At 39.1% G+C, this 12,395-nt stretch overlaps 1 protein-coding gene across 2 annotated transcripts in view; it reads left to right on the top strand.

The window, feature by feature from the left end:
- Positions 1-12,395, top strand: part of Hers (Histone gene-specific Epigenetic Repressor in late S phase) — a 555,152-nt gene that overhangs the window by 79,311 nt on the left and 463,446 nt on the right. For both annotated transcript variants that reach the window (XM_083114118.1, XM_083114117.1), the window contains exon 2: positions 6,420-6,795. In XM_083114118.1, coding sequence (XP_082970244.1) covers positions 6,420-6,795 — 376 coding nt within the window. The remainder of the gene's footprint in view (positions 1-6,419; positions 6,796-12,395) is intronic.

Below are 12,395 nucleotides of genomic sequence, written 5' to 3'. Positions count from 1 at the left end.
GCATCTTCCAAAATTCAATGGGAATATATCTGATAAATGTCCCAGAAAGTTTTTAAGGGAACTAACAACAAATGTCAGACTTATGAGGATCCCCGAAGGAATGATTTTGAACGTCATAGAGACATGTTTTGAACAGTCGGCAGCAGGATGGTACCAACTAAATGAGCACAAATTTAGAAATTTTAAGGAGTTCAGCCGAAAATTCTTGAACTACAACTGCAGTGAAGACATAAAGGAAAGGCAGCTAGAAGCATTAAAAAGAAGATATGTAGATTGGTCAAAAGTCGACAGCCTGGAAGAACATACATGGGAGACTCTTAGAAGCTTCAAAAACCTAAAGGAAGGATGCAGTGAAGAGGAGCTGGTTAAACAAGTTGTCCAAACATTGCCATTAAGAATACAGAGAGCTATAGCAGCGGTTAAGATAAAAGCAGTTGATGATTTGATTGAATATCTAAGAACCGAAGATGTGCTAACAAAAACTCAGAATTCCTGGAACGATAAGGAAGGAAGATTCTATGGAAAGAGGCAACATTCAGAAGAAGAAGGGCGCTCAAAACCAAAGTTCCGGAGACAGGAATTTGATGTAAGAAGAATAGAAGTTAGAAACCAGAGACCAAGTGCAGAAAGAAGAGACGTAGGAAGAAACAATGGAAGATATGAAAGAAACATAGACTCTGTGGAAGAAAGAGAGAGAAACGACGATAGATATCGAGGAAATTGGAGAAACGTGAGAGGTCGAAATAATTTCCGAAGATACGGAAGAGGAGGAAATCAGCGATGGAGGAACATATATGAACAGAACGAAAGAGAATACCGAGTAAGTGTGCCCAATGAAGAAATGGAAAGAAGAAATGCACTTCCGGATGTAGAAAGAGACGAAGCCATAGAATTAGCCAGAAATTATTGTAATGACGCAAGAAGATTCCAAGAGGGAATTACAGCAGATGAAGATTCAAGGAATGCAGAAGAGAATAGAGGGTCAAACATGTAAGGCTCTTGCAGCATCTCCCAGGTGTGAGAGCAAAAACAGAGAGAAATGTAAGGCAGGGAGAAATTGTAAATAGAAATGTACATAGTGAAAGAGAAAGTCTTGAGTTATATTTAATAGAAGAGCCGAATTTCAATGACCTGAAGCCAGGGAGAACTTTTTATGTAAAGGCAAAAATTATAGAATTAGAAGTAAAGTGCCTAATAGATTGTGGTAGTGTGGTAGAAGTAATGAGTTATGATTGTTGGAAACGGATAAAAGGAAAATATCCACAAGCTCGTCTAGATGCATCAGAAAGGGATAAAATAAGATTGGTCATGGCAGCAGGGAAAGAAGAATATAAAATACAGGGAACCGTCGGCGTAATGATGAACCTTCAAGGGTTAAATTTTCCTGTCAGATTTCTCGTAGTAAAAGGTCTAAGAAGTGATATGATATTAGGAATACCATTTTTGGAAAAATATGATGGTCATATTTATATCAAAGATAGAAGATTGAATCTAGAGTCATTGGAAGAAGAAAGACTAGATGTTCCTATGGAAACTGTAAACAACGAAATGGAGAGAAAAGAATGCATTGGCAACCTCAATTTAATGTACGGACAGATGAAGGCAGTACCAAATGATATATGTGAAGAAATTGAAAGTGAAATAAATAACGAAAATGATGAATACACTGCATCTGTTGAAGAAATAAAGAATAAGGTTGATGAGTGCAAAGATATCTCCAAAGAAGAGAGGAAGCAATTACAAGAAGTTTTGTTAGAGCATAGGAATTTGTTTAGCCAAAAGCCAGGACTCACCAGAGGGTATTCCTACGAAATAGAAGTAGATACAGAAAGACCTATAGTATCTAAACAGTATCCGATACCTTTTGCGAAAAGAAAAGCTGTAGAAGAAGAACTTCAGAAATGGTTAAGATGGGAAATTATAGAAGATTCAAATAGCATACATGTAAGCCCGATGCATGTAGTTGACAAACCCAATGGAGGAGTTAGACCAGTCTTAGATCTGAGAGAACTAAACAAACACGTATTACTTCCAAGAAACCAGGTGGATAGAATAGATGAGATGCTACACTCATTTGCAGGAAGCAGATACTTTACTTCTTTTGATTTGACACTGGGATACTTTCAAATTGAGATCGAGAAGAAGTCAAGAAAGTATACAGCATTCAGATATGGCTCAAGATTGTTTCAATTCAGAAGATTGCCATATGGTTTAAATTCATCTGTTTCGGCATTTATGACTGCTTTGAACAAGATATTTGGGATAGAAACTAAGCATTGGTTAGCCATATATGTAGATGACATGTGCATTCACAGTAAAAACTGGGATTCACATATAAGAAGAATAGATTGGGTATTGAACAAATTAGGAAAAGCAGGATTAACCGTCAAACTGGAGAAATGCTCTTTTGTCAGAAAGGAAGTTAAGTTTTTAGGCCATGTTATATCCGGTGGAGAAATTAAGCTATGTACAGATAAGGATGAAGCGATAAGACTTTTCCCTAAGCCAATTACAAAGAAACAATTACAGAGATTTCTTGGAATGTGTAATTGGAGAAGCAAGTTCATTAGAGATTTTGCACAAAAGGCAAGACCATTGTATGAGCTATTAAAGAAAACTAACAAGTGGAATTGGGGAGAAGAAGAAGATAGAGCTTTCGGTGTACTGAAAATCGATCTCATATCATCGCCTGCCATAAGCCAACCGAATTTCGAGAAAACATTTTGCTTGGGAACCGATGCATCTAATATAGGACTAGGGGCGTATCTATTCCAGAAGGACGGGAATGGCGAAGACCAAGTTATCCAGTATGCCAGCCGTTCTCTTAAGACTTTTGAGAAATCCTATACTATAAGTGAACTCGAATGCCTAGCCATCCTATTTGGAATACAAAAGTTCTCAGCATACCTCAAAGGAAGGAGATTTAAGGTATTCAGCGATCACAAAAGCTTGGTCTGGCTAAATTCGGCAAAGCAGTGGAATCCTAGACTTACCAGATGGGCCCTGTTAATACAAGAATATAGCTTTGAAGTGATTGATATAAAGGGCAGGGATAATCAAATTGCCGATGCATTAAGCAGAGCTCCAATAAGACCCCAACAAGAACCAGAAGAGATAATCAAATTGTCCATAAATGCGATTGTGGAGGAAGAAATGAAGAATGTAGTAAAAGAAGAATGGATAAAAGAGACGAAAGAAGATGAAGAACTTGGTACTATACTTAAAATATTGGAAGGTGAAACCATTGTTGGAGAAAGGAAGATTGGAAAAGCCAGAATCAAAGGGAATTACAGAATTATAGAAGGCATGATTTTTAAAGTGAACATTGAAAATCCACACCAAGTAAGGTTATGTGTACCCAAAACAATGATCTATAAGATCTTAACAACAGTACATGAAGAGTCAGGACATTTTGGGACAGACAAAACTTTGAGGATGGCACGTCGTTTTTATTTTTGGAAGACTCTGAAAAAGGATGTTGTGGACCATGTTAGAAACTGCATTGTATGCATACAGACTAAGCCATCTAAATGGAAATTAAAAAAGGAAGAACTACATGTTATAGCTCGAAGGCCATTGGATCTAATATCCATAGACTTAATTGGACCATTGCCGAGATCAAAAGGATTCCAATACATCCTTACATGCGTGGATATAAGTAGTAAATTTGTAATGTGTTACAACATAAGAAAAGCAACATCAAAAGAGATAGTTAAATGTTTCGAAGACGGTTTCACTAAACACTATGGAATTCCTAGAAAGGTGTTAACAGATAATGGTACACAGTTTGTATCGGAGTATTTCATGGACTATATGCAATTCAAAGGAGTCAAAGTAATAAATGTAACGCGATACCACCCCAGCTCGAATCCCATAGAACGATACAATGGAGAAATAGTCAGACTGTTAAGAACATACTGCCATGATAACCATACACGATGGTCAACTGTTGTTAATAAAATAACTAAATTGTTAAATAACGCATTGTCAGAAGAAACAGGAAGAAGCCCTGCTGAATTATTTCTCGGATACACGGAGGAACCATATGTGTTTGAAGAATTGGAGTGGCCAGATATGATGGAGCAAAAGAGCGAAATGAAGAAAGTGATATCAGAGCTGTATAAAAAGAGAAATAGAAGAAAGACAAAGGACGAGAAGAAGGTTAAGAAAATAGATATCAAGAAAGGAGATTTGGTGTTTTGTAAAACACATCCGGTGAGCAAAGCTTCAGAGAAAGCTATCAAAAAGCTATTTTTCATATATGAAGGCCCATATGAAGTGATAAGTATTTTTAGAAATACAGTTCTTTTAAAGCACATAAAAACAGATGTAGAAAGGAGAGAGAATTTAGATAACATTAGAAGATATAATTGTACAGAAGAGAAGAAAGAAAGCGTCAAGAAGAAATAATAGACTTGTACATATATAATTTGAAAAAAAATGTATCTGCATATATATATATATATATTACGACAATTTTTTTTTATGGCCAACGGGGGGAATATTGTGTTACGTACCCAATAGGACCAAGTAATGTGAATAGTTTGCCAAAGACGAATAGAGATGGCAGCACCAGGCGTGCAAGGTTAAGAATTGGCATAATATATATGAATAACTATAAATAAGAACAAAGGAAATTGGAAAGATGAAAAACAATAGAATATATTATAAGAAGACAAAAAATAAATATGAAAGAAGTAAATTAATATATATATATATCTTATAAATCAAATCAATGATCACATGTAAGTTAATATGAAAATTAAGGAAGTCAAAGCACTGATACAAGTTTGTGTCTTTGAACAGATATTGCATCTGTTTGGTTGATTTACCATTCCCGTAGCGGAAATTTTGTTTACATCAGTGGCGAGCGCGTTCCGATCGACGCCCCACAGCACTTTTTGGTTGCGCGGTTTAACCGTAGCACCTACTTGGATGCGCATGTCAATCGGCTGCACCAAGTATACACTGTTGTACCTAGTTAGTGGTGGCGCGTTCCAATTGCAGCCCCAAGGGAGGATATTAGTATTATTCCCAAAGCTTAGAGGAAAAGGTTGGAAAAGTATAAAGGAATTCGTTAAATAGTCAAAACCGAAATATATTGAAATCCAGAGGGAAGTCCAGATCCTCCATATCAAGAAGGAAGTCCAGATCCTCCATATTGAGAAGGAAGTCCAGATCCAGACCGTCCATTGAGAAGGAAGTTACGATCCAGACCGTCCACCAAGAAGGAAGTCCCGATCCAGAACGTCCATTAAGAGGGAAGTCCAGATCCTCCATATCGAGAAGGACGTCCAGATCCAGGCCGTCCATTAAGAAGGAAGTCCCTATCCAAATCTGCCCATTACGAAGGAAGAATATTGAGATGAAAATTGACTGTAAACGAGAAAATTATAGAAGAATGTAGCTTATCATGTAAAATTCTTACTCCATGTATCCTGTGTTTACATAATATATTCGTTTAAACGTCTCCATTGGAAGGCATCCTGTCTGGTTTCGTTGTCTACAAAGAACCCTACCCTGTAGATAAGCTAGCTGAGTTTTAAGATTAAGGTTTATGTACCTTTGCACCAAATGAAGGTAGCAGTTAATTATTATTATTACTATTACTGTTATTGAGTCACTTGGTTCGGAACCCCCGAAATCTATTTGTAGATGCGTGGCTGTATCCATGGTACAACATTTATATCTTTCATCGTTGCTATCAAACTGTCAATAATCTTATGACTATTGGAATCACTGTACGAATGCATAACATCAAATTTACGTTTTAAGGTTGGATTTAGTAGAGAGGAATTCAAGATGATGACAGCGGCCTGGTAATATTGTTTTAAAAGTACAGATTTTCAAAACATCTGCTTTCAGTTATTTTTCTCGCTGTAACAATACATGTGTGTGTGTAATATACGTGAGAGTCTGTGATCTTTGGATGGGACATTCCATTGTCAATGACGCCAAGACTACATTTTTACCATTATTATTTAAATTACTAAATTATTTGAAAGCGTGATAGAAGGTAATTCACGTTTAAATATTACGTATTCTAGTGGAGTTGAAGGGAAAATGTAACAATTAAAGGAGAAAGTAATTTTTTTTGGTGTCACGGGTGGGATACAATACAAATGGAAAGAAAATCAGAGTTTAAATAAATGAACAACGTGTAATATATCATATATATTACTAATATGCCTTCTACCTTCTAACTTAATTATGTATAATACTTGAATTTTATCCACAAGACAAGTCTACCTAAGTAGATTGTTGACTCAGAAGATAAAATAAAGTTACAGGATTTTATTCAATTTCAAAAATTGAGTTTCACAGGCTTGTGTTTGAAATCTTGATGCTGTTGGTATGAATTAATGTTGATATTGATATGATTTGCAATTAACTAAACTTTTTTCATTTTTTCTTTACAGACTCCGCCTCCGACCTACCGATCCGATGTCCACGAACCAAGCCCACCCTGCAAGTCTTACACCCCTCTGGGGGCACTGTCCAGCATGCAGCCCCCGGTCGTCGGTGCAAACGGGGTGCCTCAGCCCCCTCAGCCCGCACCACCCGCGCCCCCTCGCCCTCAATCCCAAGGACATTCGCCAATCGGTCGCCACGGCAGCAGCGCCTTCACCGCGCCGCCGAATTACGGGCCGACCTTGCCTCAGGGGCCTCCCGTGCCGCCGGGCCCCCCGGTTCCTCACGGCCCCCCTCCGCCCGGGCCTCCACCTCCAAGCCATCATGGGCCACCACCTCCACCGCCGCCGCCTTGTGGGCCTCCGGATCCAGCATACATGCACGGTGAGTGAATTTGACTTCGCTTTTCTTCTTTGTGTAGTAGGTTCAAATGCATGCAGAACCTGTTTTTGTCTTCTACACATGACGTCACTATCAGTGGTTGGCTGTATTTACTCTCTGGGTCCCTGGTAGAGTATCGTTCATTGGAATTTCAAATGTTTATCCATTTTGGCATTCATAGTGCTACAGTTCCAACATTTTCAGAAGGTATGCGCGAAGTTTCGTTTAACGTTGAATGGATATCGTGTTTTTATTAACTTTGGAGTTTTTTTCCATTAAATATAGGGTCAGGGATGAAATAATTTAAATTCTACCAAAAAATACCACTGATGCTGATACACTCAGTCATATTAGAATATACAACAAATTTTTGAAAATGAAGATATGAAACGCATTGGCTTCAGTAGATCATATTGTTGTATTTTATTTTCTTGTTCATACTGCCTCTGTTAATTGTACGTTTTTATAGTGTTAATAACACTAAAATTGAAAAACTTGAAAAAAATACTTTGGGCAGAAGCAGAATTGAGCTGGTGGTGCCACTATGGGAAGAAACAAAGCGAGAGCGGAACAAAAGTCGCTGGTTCCCGCGCACTGTGTGCCAACGTCAACCGGGCTGCGTTGCCTAAGCGATCGTCAGACCGACCTCTCTCAGGGGCACTTTGGTGTCATGCCTGACCTTTGGAGCAAATACTGTCAGCTTGTATCACATGGATTACAAGAGACCAACTCTACAACGAGATACGAGATCGTATAATTTCTGCCACCCGCCTAATTTCATGGCCGTGCGTTTAGAAGGCTTTGCACAAACTCTGGAATTAACGTCATTTGCAGCGTGGTGCTTTTCTAAGGCATAAACTAATGAACTGGTGAACCTTTTCGACATGATGTTCCTGATCACGTGAAACCATTATTTTACCGTAATATAAGCTCACTGAATAATGCTCAAATTACATAAATGTAGGAGAGGATACACTCTAATGTGCAAGGTTTAATCAGAGGGTATACGGCATCAGGGGTGCCCATCTCCCCCAAGGTCCATGACGCACTCCCCCCAAAGTTAGAACATTTCCCCCGCCCCCCTTTATGCCGAATTATATACTTCCAACTGTTTTGGTCAGACAAAATTTGCGGAATGATATAATACAGACATATTTAAACAATATATAGTTACTTTAGGTATTGTTTACAATATGGACATTGACATGTATGACATTGATTGAAATAACACCTTACGTAAATTATGATAACTTCTGATATTGCAAAGTTGCTGCAGCAAACCTATTTTTAATTTTGTCATTTTGCACCACTTTTAAAATTTCGGACTCAAGATGAATAATGTTTCCGCAGTAAGCCCCCCCCTTTCAAACCGATTCTAAAGGCATAGGAGGTGGTGTTTCATTTCAACCCTATCGCCGCGATCACCCACACGTAGGTAGAAAAACTGTACATAATGACCATAACTAGAAATCAATAACAAGTAATTCAAACGAAACGATCCCCTCTATTTTTGTGTGAAGATATATAGAATTGGTAGCTAAACTATAAAATATTGTCCCCCCAAAAAATTCCCATGACGCGTACGCGGACGCGTCATGAATGCCCCCTGTGGGCACCGCTGTACGGCATCGAATACCTACCCTCGACTACAGCCCTTGTTTATCCACCAGAACAAGCAACAATTAAATCACCACGCTTATAAGTCTAGTTCCCTTCCGCAAGTTTTGGCTTATAAAATATAACATGCCAGGGTTAGCACAAACGATGTTCGCGATTTGAAATATACGTGGGTTGTAAATTTAAAAGTGGCAATGGCAACACTGTCGGGAAGGTGATAACACCGTGCATGTCCTATGAGATGATGAACATTGTCAGTTGGGCCACATGTCCATGTGTGGAGTGTCAAAAGTGGTCGGTGCAGCGAGTGCTGTTGTGTATGGACGAGGTTGAAATGAACACCATTTTGTTTACTGCCCTGAAACATGTTTTGCCAAGATAAGACAGCGGTTTTGGATCGAAATCCAGGTGGCCCCCGGCAAAAATGCACGAGAAAACCATCGATACTTGCATGAAGCCTGTAGCAACAATACCTAGCTGTATATGATAGTTGCACAATGGTGACAATGTAGAGAACCCAGCATGATGCAATTTTCCTCATGTTCTCACTAACACATCCCAACCTTCTCAAGAAATGGCAGCAATTTCAAAAGTATCTTGAAATATTTTTTTTCACAATGGCCACACCTTCAGGGACCCGCAGTTTAATATGACAAGGTTTGGGAATCTAACTAATGTGCATGTAGTAGATGTTAGTCTGCTCTCATTTATTACGTTGAACTTCGTTGTAGATAATCTTTCATGGTCACTTAACGCTTGTCAGTCGTTCAAAATACCTTTAGAAAGGATGACGCTCGAATACGTCAATCTCTGAGAGGTGCAAGTGGTTACCACAAGCCGCCACGAAGCTTGCTTGCTTGGTTAACCTAACAAAGCCTATTACTTCTCAGCAAGCTGAAGTTTACTTAAGCGTGTGAGCGAGGGACTTCAATCAACCACCACAACCAGCAGAGTGGAACAGCCTGGGAAGGGACTTCATCTCCACCACCACATCCAATAACCTCCGTCTTCAGTCACTTTAACCTTGTCATAAAAGGAAGGTATTTCCTGGTCGAAATACTTCTATGTCAAACTTGAATCTTTCCGATTCTGAGAACCAACAACAATAACTTACAAACCACTGTTGTGTATTCAAACAAGGGAGAGTGAAATGAAAACCTTTATTTGCTTTTCTTTCTTATCTAATAAATTTCTGTATGTAGGATTGCACAAGTTCGCTGCATTTTAGCACAGACTTATTGCTGATATTCATATATTTCCAACTTTGAGTTAGTGCCTGTGTACCTTAAGAAGAATAAGTCTTTGGGGTCTTTTCAACAATCTGCCTAAGAATTGATGCCATTAGTAAACTTGCTGGTGTGGTAAGCATGCACAGATATATTGAATTTTCATTTGCCGAGAAATTTCTGTAGGTTTAAAGCTAACAGAGGACAAGAAACCACTCCTCTTCACTGGTGCAAGTGTGTGGAGTAGGCGCCATCTTTAAAACGACATAAATGGCATTTTGAAGCTCAATTGATTAGTGTTGCAGCCCTGAGATAGTTTTGTAAATAACAGTTGATATCTCATGTAAATTTGAGCTGTATACAGTCTGCCCTACAATTTTTATTGGACTTTTAATGTTTTCATTTGACTTTCCTAGTAATAATCAGGGTAGTCCAAAAAGGACTTTGCAACCTTGTAGGTGTATAAAAATTTATTCCGAAACGTTACAGAACTGGTTGTGGTGTCATTTTGTAAATAAATACATCACGTTTGACTAGATGTGTGAAATAGTACCGAATTCCGCCACCGCAAGCGCCAGCGGCAGTCCATTAAAATGGCTGCTTTCACAAGAGCGAGCTCGCTGAGTATTTTGGCCGCATCCACGTCCAACAAAATGGCGCACCACCTCACTACCTCGCCGAAATACGGGATATCCTCAATTACCGATTTGCAAAGTCGATGGATAGGTCGAGGTGGACCAATTGCATGGCCTCCTCGTTCACCTGACCAGACACCCCTCGATTTTTTACTTTTGGGGTTTCATTCATCGACCTGGATATGATGTAAAGGCGTAACGTGCTGAAATAAATTGTTATTTAACTTTGATAAATTAGCATTATGAATGCAATTTATGACCATCCAGATAGTTTGTATTTCCGTATCACTTAAAACAATTCGACCTGAATCCTCTGGGGCTTGCTCTGTATAATAAATGCGCCAACACCTAGTTATAAAACGGGCATGTTTCATTCATCCATACGAAATCAATACTGGTAACGTGGAAGTGTAGGGTGCGAGGGTTGAATCCTTGTTTCCGCATGACGTCACGACCGTCGAGTGGTGGTAACGAGACTGTGGTCGTGGGGCTTCTTATTACGTCATGAGGAATCGTAAAGAAAATAGAGCCTAGTAACTAACACGCAATGAAATATGTGCGAGAATTTCCACCGCTCTCCCCTCTCGTTCAAATTTGCGTTCATTCGTTCCTCTTGCCTAGCACAACATTTGCATGCCCTGTGGAGTTCATACGAGTACAATTGCAGCTCATTGCTCCGTGTTGTTTACAACAATATAATTATATTCAATAAAATTATTGTGTATCCATGTTAAACGTATAATGATGTTTATATTCCTAAATTGCCTTGGGCTACATTGGGGTGGCTACTCTCCGGGAATTCTGCGTGAATTACTGGCTCCTGGAATTCTGCATGTATTTATTCTCCATGAATTTTTCTCCGTAGACGTGAGAAATTGCAACTTTTATTAATACAAAATCCCTTTGAATTTATACATATTTATAAATGCCCAGAGACACGTTTTTCACATTTTAGCTTATATTTTTATCGAGGAGAAGGAAGCTGCGTGGAAAATAAAGCAGACTTGTCTCAATCCGTTTACTTCGTTACTGTCCTTTGCAGACAGACGGAAGATTTTAGCAAGATATCTTGTAGTTAAATTTGAATATGAACTTATTTTACACAACAATTTTTCCTATATTATTATTGTATCCAGTAACATTTGTGGCTTGTGTTTGTAGACAGTTGCGGCGATTTGGTGGGGCAGTTGCCCTCCTGTTTTAGCCGCTTTTGCCCCCGCAGTATTCTAAACCTTATCTACAAATGGAAATATACTGTCTTGCCCCCCCCCCCAGTTTTGGCACCTTGCCCCCCCCCCCCCCCCGTTGTGGAACCCAATCGCCGCCACTGTTTGTAGATGTATTTCGAGTCTGAGTATGTGAAATGTGAACTCCACACCTTAAAAATTAAATATTTGAATTAAATCATATTTTTTTGATTCGTTGGAATAGTATTATATAATATATTTGTGTGTGTATGTGCTGGGGTGGTGAGGTTCGGTAATACATAAGGTTGAAATAGAGAAAACATTGATTGTATACCCTTGGATTTTTGGAAAGTTTGCTTTGAAAACCGGGAATTATACTTGAGTTTTATCATCGTCTTAGTGGCAACCCTGGATGCTTTTGTGAGACCGCGGGCTGTAGTCCTGAAATTAAATATTAATTAATAAACTATGGCATCATCGTAAAAAGTAATAGTTTGATTATGTCTACACTTCGTGACAAATACAAAATTACGTTTAAATTTATTACAACTAAGGCCAAGAGCATTACATTAATTTGGTATGTACTGATTTTCAGTGGCATTTTGCATATTGAGCACCGATAAATTCCAGGACGTATTCCGATGGTGTGCTTCGGATTCCAGTGCAGTCCTGATTATCATAGCTATACTCTGTCCCAGCTAACTGTGGAGCAGGCAAACGAAAACAAGTGCGCAAGTAGTGACGGGAGACGGCTCCACCAATGAACACGTGAGAGGAATGGAATTGCGTGGAGTGGGGGAAACTGACTGCCTTCCCAGCAGCGTGTACTGCTTCGCTCTGCCCACTCGCTCTCCTTTGCTTCTCTGACGCTATGCGCCGCCTTTCTCCACAGTTAGATGAGACAGGGTATAAGCATAAGTGGACTTAAAACGAAAACT

Source organism: Lepisma saccharinum, chromosome 28 (genome assembly GCF_977018435.1).
Source record: "Lepisma saccharinum chromosome 28, izLepSacc3.1, whole genome shotgun sequence".
Classification (NCBI taxonomy): Eukaryota; Metazoa; Arthropoda; class Insecta; order Zygentoma; family Lepismatidae; genus Lepisma; species Lepisma saccharinum.
This window is presented reverse-complemented; position numbering and strand designations above follow the sequence as displayed.